This window comes from Xyrauchen texanus, chromosome 6 (genome assembly GCF_025860055.1).
Source record: "Xyrauchen texanus isolate HMW12.3.18 chromosome 6, RBS_HiC_50CHRs, whole genome shotgun sequence".
In the NCBI taxonomy this organism is placed as follows: domain Eukaryota; kingdom Metazoa; phylum Chordata; class Actinopteri; order Cypriniformes; family Catostomidae; genus Xyrauchen; species Xyrauchen texanus.
Window position 1 is genome coordinate 8212257 of NC_068281.1, and position 15038 is coordinate 8227294.

General features: G+C 40.5%; 1 protein-coding gene across 13 annotated transcripts in view; it reads left to right on the top strand.

Moving 5' to 3' along the window:
• Window positions 1-15038, top strand: part of LOC127644589 (muscleblind-like protein 1) — an 89425-nt gene that overhangs the window by 62118 nt on the left and 12269 nt on the right. For 11 of the 13 annotated variants that reach the window (XM_052127824.1, XM_052127822.1, XM_052127823.1 and 8 more), the window contains exons 4-7: window positions 6937-7179; window positions 10888-11127; window positions 12484-12537; window positions 13779-13932. In XM_052127824.1, the coding sequence (XP_051983784.1) occupies window positions 6937-7179; window positions 10888-11127; window positions 12484-12537; window positions 13779-13932 (691 nt within the window). The remainder of the gene's footprint in view (window positions 1-6936; window positions 7180-10887; window positions 11128-12483; window positions 12538-13778; window positions 13933-15038) is intronic. The other 2 variants (XM_052127828.1, XM_052127830.1) reach the window with 1 other exon arrangement.

The following is a 15038-nucleotide window of genomic DNA, read 5'->3' on the forward strand; positions in this document are numbered from 1 at the left end:
GGTGGAGCCAAGGGAGGCGGCGTCGTGGGAGGTTTCCGAGGCGACGGCCTGGCAGGCTCTGTAGTCTCGGGGGGTAGAGCCGTAGAAGGCCCGAGAGGTGGAGCCGTAGGAGGCTGGAGAGGCGGAGCCCTAGAAAACTCTGGAGTCTTTGGGATCAGAGCCGTGAGAGGCTCGGGAGGTGGAGCCGTGGGAGGCTCTGGAGGGGGAGCCGTAGGAGGCCCGAGAGGCGGAGCCATAGAAAGCTCTGGAGTCTTTGGGAGCAGAGCTGTGAGAGGCTCGGGAGGTGGAGCCGTGGGAGGCTCTGGAGGGGGAGCCGTAGGAGGCCCGAGAGGCGGAGCCGTAGGAGGCTCTAGAGGCAGAGTCCTGGAAGGCTCGAGAGGCTTGGGGGAAGGAGCCCTGAGAGGCTCGAGAGGAGGAGGAGCCCTAAGAGACTCGAGAGACGAAGCCATGAGAGGCTTGAGGGGTGGAGCCATGAAAGACTCGAGGGGCGGAGCCCTGAGAGGCTCGAGGGGAGGAGGAGCCCTGAGAGGCTCGAGGGGAGGAGGAGCCCTGAAAGACTCGAGAGGGGAAGCCCTGAGAGGCTTGAGAGGGGAGGAGCCCTGAGAGACTCGAGAGGCAAAGCCGTGAGAGGCTTGAGGGGTGGAGCCATGAAAGACTCGATAGGCGAAGCCGTGAGAGGCTTGAGGGGTGGAGCCCTGAAAGACTCGAGAGGAGAAGCCCTGAGAGGCTTGGAAGGAGGGGGAGCCCTGAAAGACTCGAGAGGAGAAGCCCTGGGAGGCTTGAGAGGCGGAGCTCTGGGAGGCTCGAGGGGTAGAGCTCTGGGAGGCTCGAGAGACTTGAAAGGCAGAACCCTGGGGGGCTTGGGAGGTAGAGCTCTGGGAGGCTCAAGAAACGGAGCCCTAGGAGGCTCGAGAGGAGGAGCCCTGGGAGGCTCGAGAGGAGGAGCCCTGGGAGGCTTGGGAGGAGGAGCCTTGGGAGGCTCGTGAGGCGGAGGTCGCGAGGGCTCTGAGGGGCGAGCAGAGGCTGGCAGAGCCATGGAAGACTCTGAGAGCGGAGCAGAGGCTGGCAGAGTCGTGGAAGACTCTGAGGACGGAGCAGAACCCGGCAGAGCCATGGAAGACTCTGGGGGCGGAGCAGAACTCGGCAGAGCCGTGGAAGACTCTGGGGCGGAGCAGAACCCGGCAGAGCCGTGGAAGACTCTGGGGGTGGAGCAGAACCCGGCAGAGCCGTGGAAGACTCCGAGGGCGGAGCAGAACCCGGCAGAGCCGTGGAAGACTCTGAGGGCGGAGCAGAACCCGGCAGAGCCGTGGAAGACTCTGTGGCTCACTGGCCGTGGCGGGCATGGGCGCTGGTTCATTGGCCGTGGCGGGCATGGGCGCTGGCTCGCTGGCCGTGCCAGGCTTCGAGACTGGGGCCGTGACAGGCTTCGGGACTGGGGCCGTGACAGGCCTCGGGACTGGGGCCGTGTCAGGCTTCGGGACTGGGGCCGTGTAAGGCTTCGGGGCTGGGGCCGTGTAAGGCCTCGGGGCTAGGGCCGTGTAAGGCTTCGGGGCTAGGGCCGTGTCAGGCTTCGGGGCTAGGGCCGTGTCAGGCTTCGGGGCTAGGGCCGTGTAAGGCTTCGGGACTAGGGCCGTGTAAGGCTTCGGGACTAGGGCCGTGTAAGGCTTCGGGACTGGGGCCGTGACAGGCTTCGTGACTGGGGCCATGACAGGCCTCGGGACTGGGGCCGTGTCAGGCTTCAAGACGGGGGCCGTGTCAGGCTTCAAGACTGGGGCCGTGGTAGGCTTCAAGACGGGGGCCGTGGTAGGCTTCGAGACGGGGGCCGTGGTAGGCTTCGAGACGGGGGCCGTGGTGTGGAGCGCTGGTTCATTGTCTGCCTCCCCCACAGTAAACGAGGAACCAGCGTACAGTAGGGCGAGGTCAATAAACTGAGCCAGGTTGAGAGGGCAGCGACCACCAGGCATGAATGATGAGGCTGGCTCATTCAGTCCATATTGAAAAATGTCTTTTAGAGCCACCTCATCAAAATTCACCTGGTTAGCCAGGGCACAAAAGTCAATCACATAAGCCTCCAAGGGTTGACTCCCCTGACGCAAAACCAAGAGTTGGGCCGCTGGGTCCATAATGTTAAGGGCACGGTTTAAAGTTCTACAACCGCTGCCCTGCATAAACAACCCTTGGCAAGCGCCCGAAGAGCCATCAAACCTCTCAAGGGGTTGAAGGCTTACGGCGCTCGGGGATGTGTTGGGAGCATAACCGGGCTCAGGGACAGACACAGGCGGAACAGGGTGAAACAAATCAAAAATCGCACGTACCTGCTGTCCCTGGGCCATGAGCGCTCGGTCATGCCTCCAAACCGTAGCTCCTCGCGCTGAATGTGACGTGTACCTCCGCTCTAGTGAGCTGCGCGAAACCTCAGCGCAGGACGTTGTGACTGTCTTCGGTAAGGTTGGTTATTTTGTGACCCGCACAAGAAGAGACAGTCACAATGTCGAAGTCAAACAGCTTTATTAGAACAAAGCGTGCAAAGTACACAAAAAGGGCAAATCCAGTGAAGAGTAGTCAAAGGGAGCGTGAGGTCGAAGCCGGGGAATCAGTAGATGAAAATGACGAGACTAGTGGGAGCAAAAGACAGGGGAACAAGGGGAGCTGGCAAGCTAAGAGGAAGACAAGAGGAGATCAAAACTAGACGAGACTAGCGGGGGGCAAAGACACGGGAAACTAAATACAATAACCAACACCCGTGAAACGGATGTGCTGTGGTATTTATAGGGGAAGGTGCAGGTGTAAACAATGAAAGGTGATGAGACGAGTGCAGGTGAAACGAATAAAGTGGTGATTGAGACGAGTGCAGGTGGTCATAATGTTCTGGCCATAGGAGCGTGCATGAGAGCCCGAGGGGGGAGATAGCGTACGAGCATGTGAGCTCGTAGCAGCAAAAACGAGCGTGCAAGCTCGAGCGAGCAAAACGGGCGTGGAAGCCCGAGGGAGCAAAACGAGCGAGGCAGCTCGAGGGAGCAAAACGAGCGTGCGAGCTCGAGGGGGCAAAACGAGCGTGCGAGCTCGAGGGGGCAAAACGAGCGTGCGAGCTCGAGGGAGCAAAACGAGCGTGGAAGCTCGAGGGGGCGGAGCGAGGGAGCGGGGTTCGTGACACAAATATTTGCTGAGAAAGCCCCTCATATAACAATAATTCAATATATAATGATTATACATATTTATATCAATATATAATTATACATAGTTATCTTTAAATATTTAAAAATTATATATATATATATATTACATTCTTGTAGCAGAAGAGTTCATCATTGATAAGACAATACAAAAAGCAGCTTTAGAATACAATGTAATGTTTACTACCATATTATTGATCATAAGTCAATCATTGGCATACAGTTCACAGCAATCCATTTCACAAGTGAATTTGTTAATCAGTTGGAGATTTATTATGAGGGCTTGTTTAAGAACCCGTCAATTACTACGTCAGACATGCTTGTGTAGTGTCTCGGGTGCCTTTTGTCATAAACATACAATGTTTAGGTCACCGTGTCAAATTAAATATAGTTTAATACTCAATCTTTAAACACATCTTGAGATCCCTTAGATCGCATTTGTGCTCCTTCTAGTGTTTTGAACGCAAGAACGTAATGCATGTTTGTGTTGTTCTGCCTACTGAAGTGTTTTCTTCACTGTAAACGGCACGTTGCTAACACAGCTGAAATTTCACGTACTGCCCTCTGGAGTAAACAGGTGGTACTACAAGCTTGCATTTCTCAGGAATCTTCCTTATTATGGTCCGTGGGCTTTTCGATTAATTGTGTAATTTGTTTTTTACGCGTTATTTATTGTCAAATTAATCTCACTGAATTAACTCGTTAAATCGACAGTCCTAGTTTTAACAGAAGAATTCATGTAAGTGCTTTTATAAAATTATTAATTTCATATTTATGCCTAGATTTTTGCTTTTAATTTTTTTTTTAAAAGGAGACATTAGTCAAAATTATTTTTTGTGCTAATCATCATTATGCCACAAATGCTGTATATTGAGCTTAACTTATATTGAACCCGGAATACTCCTTTAAAATGTATTTAAATTCATTTATTTTATTGACATATATATTAGAAATTTTAAATCTGTTAAGTAATAGAAAATTATCTGTTGTTAATAAATAAGCAGCAAAAATAGATGTCAAATTAACCAAATGTGTCTCAAAGCAAAACTCTGGCAACACTGCACACACACAGCTGCTCTGAGGAAGAGAAGAGAGAGCGAGAGGACAAGTGTGCAGCGTGCGCTTGTGCGTGTTTAGAAAAACGCTGTTACTAGAATCTTACTTGACTGACAAGACTTTTTTTCTTTCACATCTACCTTATTTTGTGGTCATTATGAGAGAAGAATTGTAAAAGTATTCTAACAAAAGTTTATAAACAAACTGCAATCTGAATACCGGTGCTTGAAAATGTAACTAGGGCTGAATAAAGTTACTTCATTTATGGATTCTGAATATGCAATGTTCATATTCATGTTACATGTATTCCATCCCCAGCCCTGCTTATGAATACAGTGGCCCCAAAAAAGTATTTGGACACTTATGCCACACTTACAAAGTCTGGATGTCATTGCATTTAATAAAATATCACACCAAACAGCATTTGCAAACAAATGATAGACAGTTTCTCAGAACTAACTTTACTTTTCTGAGGCATTCTTTAAAAAAGATGATTTTTGTCCCCCACACTTTTTCATGCTGAACCCATACCGAGTCCAAATGGTGGATTTGTATACAGTATTCTTTGCATTTTGTTACTTTGGGCTGATTGAGCGACCATCCAGCCAATCACAGGGGGTTTCATGAGACAAAACAACCCTTACGTAATAGGCCGTCAGTCAGACAGTCTAATCAATGTGGCTCTGTTCATTTCTACAAAGTTGCTTTCAGCAATGCTCATTTATCCATGTTTTTTACTGATGTTGATCTAAATGAATAATCTAGAGATGAGGAACACACAAATGAGAGTTATTTATCAGCATATCGTTCTTGATTGGCACCATTACACAAAATGCACTTCAGAAAAACAAAAACAAAGGGCAGTCCTTCTTTTAAGCAGTTTATATCAGCACATGAGTCTTCATTAAGTTAAGCTTTTGACATTGTGTTTGTGAGGTAATAGTTTGGCTGTTTTTGCCAATTTAAGCAGATTACTAGATCTGTATTAAATATGTAAAGCTATTTTTAATATCAGCTCCTGTTTTTGACCTCTATGTTGGTGTGCAGTCAACAAACTGTAGGAAAAAATATAGATCTGCTGTGTTCTTAGGCATGTTACTGAAGTGAATAGATATGTAGACACGCTTTTTTATACATGAAAACATTTGGATGTAATTGAAACTTATTATAATTATTATAAGACTATTATTGTTGTCTTTTGATTTAAGTCATGCTCAGCAGCTCACAAACTGTAGGGAAATTAAAGATTAGCTTTGTTCTTATAATGCTTAAAACCTCTACTAAAGTCTCTATTTAGGCCTGTAGACATACACATTTTAAAGGATTAACATTTTCTTTTGATCGTTGATTCAGTGACTAACTGATTTCACACAAGACACTCATTTGTCACCACCTTCTGGCATCACCAGAAATGGTCACTGAATCATTAAAAGGATCTGAACGAATTTTGGTGAACGTAGTCAAAACAGTTGAGTCACTTGGATACATTTAAATCCGACAATGCACAAGCACAGAGTAAAAAATTAAATTGTGCACATGTCATTATTGTAATTGATTAAATAATGTATTCAGGACCAGCAAGTGCTCCACAAGATGCCCTTAAATTTGCAGATAATTTTACAATTACTTGGCAAAACTTTAATATTTAAAATATTACCAATTTTAAAAGTAACTAATATGTATACATTAATATAATACTGTACTTAAATCAAACTTATATATTAATATATACTTTAATATATTAATACTGAAATGTAAGTGTTGGGTCTGTGCAAGCCACCTACTGACAGCTGTGTCCCCCCACTTTTAAAATAACTGCTACGCCCCTGATCTAAACTATGGAATAACAGAAATGGAGCTGTGGGAATTACTGTATGTTGTAACTAAAAACAATTCCAAATAAATCAAAACTGTGTTCTATTTTAGCATCTTCAAAGTAGCCACCCTTTGAATAGAATTTGCAGACATTTACACTTGGCATTTTATCAAACAACTTCTTGAGGTATCACCCTGGGATGCTTTTTAAACAGTATTGAAGGAGTTCCCATCTGTGCTGTGCACTTATTGGCTGCTTTCCTTCATTATTTGGTCCAAGTCGTCCATTTCAAAAGCTTTTTTTATTATTACATTTTTTGCTTTTTTTATTATATTTTTGTCTACAAAAATAATTTCAAATATTTCAGTCGTGTTTCAAAACTTTTTACCGGTAGTGTATGTTTATGTTTTAAGTGTGTATAAATGTATTGGTGGGTTGGCATAACATTTTCGGGTCTGTTATTTAATATTACAGATTTTTTAATTATTGCTACAGTTCACTGATCAAACATTAAAAACTGTTCTGATCAATAGGATGCCTATTTGTATTGGTATTGGTACTACCATAAAAATATTTCATGGAGAAAGCATGGTAAAACCATGTTTCTATTAGGCACTACCACTATGGTAATAACATGGTATTATTACTTGACAGTATCACATACCACAGTGTAACAATTTTGTAATCGAACAGTACTATGTTATTACCATCTGATAAAGCCACTGAATCATGGTACCGCACAAAACTTTTTTGTAAGGTATTTGCTAATTGTCAAATAACAATGAATATTCCTTTGACCTAATTTTTGGCAAAAGTCACAGAAACAGAGTCAGTTTGATATATAATGCTTAGTTTATTTTGATTTCTGTTTTGTTCTGTTTGTGGTTGCAGCCTATGTTTTCAGTCACACCAAGCCTTGCAACCAACGCAAGTGCAGCTGCTGCAGCAGCCGCTGCGGCCGCGTTTAATCCGTACCTGGGCCCGGTGTCACCCGGGCTGATGCAAACAGAGATCCTGCCCAGTGCACCTATGCTGATGGCAGGCAGTCCTGCGATGGCATCTGTGCCCTCTGCTGCCAACACTGCAGCTGCTGCCTCAGCGGCTCAGAAACTCCTCAGAACAGATCGTCTGGAGGTATGAGGTCATCACAGAGCACCATGACATCATCACACACTGCCGCACTGAGACAGCAACCCCACTGTTTTGGGGTCTTTACAGAAATCTTCTGTTGTGCACACCGTATACATATGATCATGAGTCCAGATATTTCACTTTTACAGTTTAAACATTGCTTTCTGTTTCTCCCAATATTTCTGGTTCTTTCTCTCACACACACACACACACACACACACATGCACATATCTATGCAGTGGTGGCTGCTGTCTCCTGCTGACCCCTGAATGAAAAAACACACAAGTGGTAAAATAATAGTTATGTTCAGAATACAAAAACAGCATACTGCTTTATTCATACTGAGCAGTATTTACTGGATAATGCATATTGTTTTTTTTAAATAGTGTGTGAAAATGTATGCAGTATACAACGATAAACATTTCAAACAATTGTGTGCAATATTGTTTTAACTTGAGCTTATTAGGTTGTATGTGTAAAAAATCCAGTATTCATCTTGACAGTCAATTAATTTATTTAGATTTTTTGTAGTCAGCAAACTTATGGCAGTCTGAGTTAAAAATCACAGTTGATATCCGTCATATTGGCATGTTGAGTGTATTGCATTGTGTAATAGTATGCAAAGTATAGTACAGCATACAACATTCTTTCAAAAATAGTTGGTAGCATGCTATTCCAAACATACATAATTGAGCGCAACAGTCCGGTTCCGGAAGTAAAAATGTTCTTTCTTTCTTTATTTATTATACATAGAGGAATTAAAGGGTCAAAATAAAAATATATAAGGGACAAAACTTTATTAAATCTTATTTTTTATTTTTAATACTGAATTAATTTTAAATGGATATATTTGTAGACAAAGGTCTCTGCTAATGAACCATGTAAAGGAACAGGTTTTTATAAAAAAAAACTTATTTATTCACTTCATATCTTAATATGATTTTTGTCAACTCTGTCAGACACACTAAAGCATGCCGTTCTAATTAAGTCCTTAATTATCTAATAATGGTGTTCAGTAAAGGAGTTAATTTAAAATATACAAAAAAATATGAAACTTACCAGACCACGTGTCCTACTGTTGCACCCACCATGAGCAGGAAGTGGCAAAGGGGTCCTCAGAGTCATAGATGACATTGTCTGATTTATTCAGGATTGTAAAAAAAATAAAAAATCTTGACGCAGAGTTAAGACACAACTTTGATAGGCAGTTTTTTATGGAAAATATAATTTAAAGTTTACTTTTTGTGTTGTTTGATATCTTACAGATCCCTACGTTTTATTTGATATTTATATTTATGAATTTGTTGCATTTTTAAACATTTTGTTTGTAAGTTTATCATTGTGACCTCTTGCTGAGGACAGGTGAAGTTACATGTGCTTCCAAGTGTAGATAATGCATAAATACAATAAAAAATGAAATGATTTAAATATACAGTATAAGTAATGAATGCCCTGAGTATACACATTTCCTTAAACTTTTTTCAATATTTGTATTATTAGGAGTTTCTTGATTTTTAACATAAAGAGGACCTTTTTATGTAGGACATGTTTTGTCCCTTATCTCAAGAATCAGTGATAAACCTTTAAAGACCTACCGTGAGGTTAATCGATGGTATATGCTTCTGTTTAAGATATCTGTCCACATTATTTCAACTTAATTTAAAAAAGCTGATGGGTAGTGTAATTACTACACTACCCATGATCCTGCAGAGAAAGATCCACCAATCAGAGAATCGTGGCATGTAAGGTGCACTAAAAGAGCTTTGTAGCGACGGCCCACTTCCATAACACAACCGAGTCAGTCTCTCTAGCCTCTCAAACTACTTATAAACTAGTATATATCTGAATATTTTGCCATAAACTTAAAACATAGTGTTTAAATATTTATAATCATCAGCTATAAATCAATTGTTTTATATTTTCCCATTGTTTTTCATTCATTTATGTCATTCACAATGCTTCATGGGATTGTAGTTTATGCCCTTATGAAAAGTACATAGACTTGTGCTTTACAATATGGGCTCTATTTTCGAGAGAGCGCTAATTCTAAGTGCAATTTTCATGCCAGCGCAAATGGGCGTGGGTGGGAGTGTTGGCACTACTGTAGGTCAAGGCGTACAAACTAATGTGTGTAAATGAAGTGGCGCAAAATACAATTAGCTATTTTCCTGAAAAATAGTTCAAAGTACAGAGCATCAAATTATGTCCCTGATAATCAACATTTTTCAGGGTAATTGTAAGATTTGTATTAAACTTTCTAGAGGTCATGGTTTATTTTATCAGTAATTTTTTATTATTATTTGTATTATGTTTATATGTATTATTATTATTGTATATTTACTATTGTATTTATGATTTAATTTGTAGCCCACTAGTAATTTTCCACCTGTCGTTGAGATTGATATTTAAATCGCTGTAAAAGGGGCCGTTGCAAGAAGGAGAGACAAAAAAAATTGGATTTGGTATACACTTTTTTACCACTTTGTTATTTTGATTATATTATCATTTCAGTTAAAGTGGTATTTGAATTTAGAAATATTTTTGGTTTACAATCACTGTTAGTACTAGCCATGATTTGTGTGTCAGTTGATGAAAATTATTAATAATACTTACATTTCCTATAATTTAACTGAGCTTATATTCAAATTCAGAAGAGAATCACATTTTCTATGCATATAAAAGGAGCATGTCACTGTCATAGAAATATGCCTGACATTAATCAAGGACACAGTTAATGCACATTTCCTATTCTTCTCATTTCTATCAGGAAGACTCGCAGACTTGAGTGAAATTTAAGATGACATTTATTTGATGAATATAAAACAGACAATAATGTCTCTCTTTGGCGTAGGCCCCGTCTGGAGGTCTGAAGAAGTTGTACTCGGAAACGTCAAATCCTGCCGGAGATAGGAGGCAGGGGCGAGGAGCCTACCCCCGACTCAACTGGTGGTGGTGGGGTGGTGGAGGTTGCCATGTTAGCACACTGAAACAGCAATGTGATAGATTGTGAGCAGACTTATAAAGCAATGGCTTACATGCGATTGGCTAGGAATTACCCAGCTAATAGTGCGATGATGTACAGCTGCTAGTCTTCCTGCTAGAACTTCGCTGCGCTTACATTTATGGCATACAGTCCATTTACACTACCGACTTCTTATGAATGTGATGTCTTTGTTTATATCGCTGGTCCTTGACAGGATATGGACTATATTCTGCAGACGGTGGAAAGCCTTGAGAAGAACCTACAAATTTAATTGCACATAATCCAGCCCATTTTTTGCGTTGCGTGGGCAATTGTGCCAAACCTATTTGCACCTAGACTTAACACATGATTACACGAAAATACCTTTAGCTTCATGCCCATGGCCATTCATTTTACGCTTATAATTTATGGCTTAGCGCTGCTCTTAACGCTAGCACTCTTAAAATTGGGCCCATAGTCTTTTTGTCCGATTTCAAATACATTGTATTTTTCTTCAAATTAAAGTTTGCAATGTTCTTTGCGTTATAGGCTATAGAGCATACTATAAGAAGACACATAAAAATTACTTCTAACTAATCTTTTGTTTATTTACACATCCAGCAACATTTTGTTCAAAAGCTTCAAACATTTTCACAAATCTTAATACTCCCAACACTTACTGCACTACATAAGCAAACACTCAATATTTAAATCAGTATTTATGACATATTGTTTGTTTGTATTCTCAGGTGTGTCGGGAATACCAGCGAGGTAACTGCTCTCGTGGGGAGACGGACTGCAGGTTTGCCCACCCTGCTGATAGCACAATGATTGACCCCAGTGATAACACAGTTACAGTGTGTATGGATTACATAAAGGGCCGCTGCTCCCGAGACAAGTGCAAATACTTCCACCCTCCTGCACACCTGCAGGCCAAGATCAAAGCGGCTCAACACCAGGTTAATCAGGCCACAGCCGCTGCTGCCATGGTAAGCACAGGCTCTGCTTTACAACACACTACACACATAAACACACATAGTTATATAATAACGTTCTCATGCATTAATTTAATCGATTTTAAGGGTGTGTGTTAAAAAGAACAGAAATAATTTTTAATGAACATGTTTTAAGAAGTAAACATTTTGCAAATTAAAGTATTTCAATGTATGTTTCATAATAAAAACATTTATGGGCCCAATAGGCTATATTTTTCATTGACATTAAATCCAAAGTTTGTTCATAGCTTCATAGTAAATGCTGGTACAGGGTGTTATGTACCTCATGATTATGAAAAGTTGTCGCCATTCCCATTTAAAGGTGCACTCCATTGTAAAAAAATTAGAAAACATTTTAACTCTAAATAAATAAACGTCACTTTTGAAAAATCTGTTTAAAATGATGCACTCTCACATCAGTCACATTGAGACATTTTCACTGTCAAAAACAACACGGTATAATAGAATCCCATTACTATGCCTTCATATTTGCATAATAGTTTTTTGTGGCTTGTTTTTATGTGGCTTATACTTATTGCAGCAGTTTTCTGGTGAAACAGACATTAGAGGCGCTACAACAACAAAGAGCATTTTTCATTTTCACCCAAACCATGCGTAAAATGGCAGATTATCAGTTCATAAACATTTAAGTTTCGCCCTGTTCTACACAATGCTACACAAAAATCAGTATCAGTAATACGTAACATCAGTTTGAAAAAATTTCGCCACAGTCACGAGATCAGCCTGGTCAAAACCTGGTATTTCCTGACTAAACCCTGCTGTGAAAATGGCATTTCTGCAGTGGCATCGGTAATTGAAAACTTTGCTTTTGCGCAACGCAATCGTAAAATTGAAAAAGAAAAAGAACTGTAAAAATATTTTGAATAATAATTACTGAGTGCACCTTTAAACCATGCACTGTATTTGTAACTTCATCTTTCTCATCCTGTCCAGCAGAGGGCAGTATCATAGTTATTTTTATGTAAAACACAACTTGTATAGCAAATTAAAACTGTATGTTTGCAATCTAGCGCAATGTTATTCACTCTTGATATCACAGATAAATGTTGACATAATACAATACTACCCTTTAATGTTACGATAATTGATGTACTTGTAAATGTAATCTCAATTCAGACTTTTCTATAACACAAAGGACTATATTCTGCATGCCTTAGTTCTGATATCCCCCTGTATACTGCATTCCAATGATTTGTTTTTATTTGTTTTTTTCTCACCTACCCAAAATGCACTGCTGCCCCCATGATGCACCTCTGCTTGCTGTTTATGTTAATGCGCTTGAACCCCATTGGCCCATTGCCATCATGTGCTCGCTGCCTGCTAATTAAGACTCAGTCGGCTGTCAAATCACTGAAGCGACCCCTCGAAGCCACCTTTGACCTGGTACTATGACCTTTCACCTTTTTGCTTGGCATGTTGCTTTATTGTAGTGTCTTAACAAAAAAGATAATTTGCAAGCATAGTCCTTTGTTATTTGTTTAATTTAATGACTCTATGTTGTTGTTTTGTTTCCTGTACGTTATCATGTCTTGTGATCAACTGATGGTGGCAGTGTAAAATTGAATTTATCGGTAGCGGTATCAGTGTTTTCCACCCCCTTCATCGACAGCAAACAACAAATGTTTTGCTTTTGAGCTCTTTTTAATCTACTACAGTATACTGGATATCATTAAGCATCCACAGAACACAAAAAGATATGGTAGGCAGAATGTTAGGGACCGAAAGCCTCAGTCACCATTGACATTCATTGTATGGAAAAAAGTAATAAAAAATAATAAAAGATGCAATGAAAGTGAATCGTGACTGAGACTGTCGTTCTGCCTACCATCTCCTTTAGTGTTCCCCCGAAGAAAGAAAGTCATATGGGTTTGGAACAACATGAGGGTGAGTAAATGAAATATTTTTAAGGTGAACTATCATTTTAAGTACCGCCTGATTAATAATCACCCAGCTAAAAAATGTAATGCAATATCTGCCACAATCAGATCATCACAAGTATCTTATTTCAGGGCTTTAGAACAGGGCCAGATGTTTTAACTCTAGTGACATGGCTTCTATATGTGTCTATACAGCATTTATGTTCAGTCAGTGTCTTTATAGGCTGCATGTATATAGTATCTTGTTTGTGCATGTCTTTATACTAGAGCTCCACCACCAAAACATCAGGGCAGAATTAGTCTCTTTCTCACACTTATCATGGAGTGAGCAGTGCTGTTTATTATTTTGTTTCTTTTTTTTTTTTTTATGAGTTGATGCTTTCCATTTTTTTTTCGTCACTCTGCGACACATTTAAGTAGTGCAACGCTTGCTTCATTTGCATTGAGTTAGCAGTACGGATGTTGTAATGTTAATACTACTCTCATGAAATTAAACGAATGTATCACAAATTCTCAAAGCTAATTTTAAGTCTAGTGAGGAAACTGGCTCTATGGCTTTTGCTTGTGGCATAGACATATATTAGCTGCCGCTTGCTTGCTTGTTTGTCAGAATCGAGCCCTGTGATGTTTTGCCCCCTGACGATAATTCTGTCTGTTTCTTGTTCCTTTCCTTTTTCACTCTCTTCTGTACGTCCCAACCCATCCCCTCTATTCCTCCACGCCTTCCCTGTGGTCTCATGGGAGCAGGGAATTCCTCACAGTGTCATGCCTCCTTTACCAAAGCGACCTGCGCTTGAGAAAGTCAACGGTGCCACAAACATGTTCAGTGCTGGCATGCTCCAGTACCAACAGGCTCTGGCCAACATGCAGTTTCAGCAGCAAGCCGCCTTTATTCCGTCAGGTATGGTTTTTGTCACCCCTCACTACACCTTGATCTGACCTTTGACCTTTATGAACAGTTAGGGATGCATCAAAATATGCCAGAACTTGTTTAGCAGCGACGGGGTTCCCACAATCATGAAAAACATGGAAATATATATATAAGGGCATTTCAACATTTCTAGAAAGGCCTGGAAAAATCATGGAAATTAAAGGAATTTTTCAGGTTCAAAACTAGTTAAGCTTAGTCGATATAATTTGTGGCATAATGTTGATTAGCAAAAAAGTTGACTCAATCCTGGGGGCTATTTATCGGTAAATAGTTGTTTTTACAGTCGTATCAGGGTTTTAGGATTTATGGCATTAAGTCATCATGGCTATATTTTTTTCACGGAAAAGGTTTGTAAGCCATTTTATCACACTAAAATCATGTTAACACACATAACATGTATTGTTTACATCTTGTGGCTATACTTTTGAAATGGATTGGCCCCATTCACTTCTATTGTAAGTGCCTCACTGGAACACAGATTTATGCTTTTTTAAGGTGGGACGAGTCAAAATAATTTTTTTTGGTAATAAATATTATCCTACAAATGCTGTCGATTGAGCTTATCTTATATTGAATGCAAAATATTCCTTTAGTGAAACCTTTACAAATTGTTGATATATATATACAGTGGAGTCCAAAGGTCTGAGCCCATTTGTGAAAATGCTTCCATTTTGCATTTTGCTAATTGATAACAGTTTTTTATTACATTTATTAAAATGATATATCAGCATAACAATTAGAGTGAAATACTGACTTGAAAAATGTTTAAGAATTTCATTTGTGAATGTCCCCATTTTGCTTTAATGACAGCATGAACTCGAGCTAGCACGGACTTCACAATTTTGTGCAAAACCTGATGATCCATGTCATCCCAGCATGATTTGGGAATGTTCCAAAGAGCATGATGTGTGCTTTAATTGAAGAAAAAATCTAACCTTTGTAAAAAGGAGATGACGTGGTTAGTGTCACAGATTCGCTTATTCGACAGTGACCTTAAAATTAAGGCTGTCGATTTAACGTGTTACAAAATAATAGGTTGTATAGTGTAATAATAAGATGGCTTGGTGACATTAGCT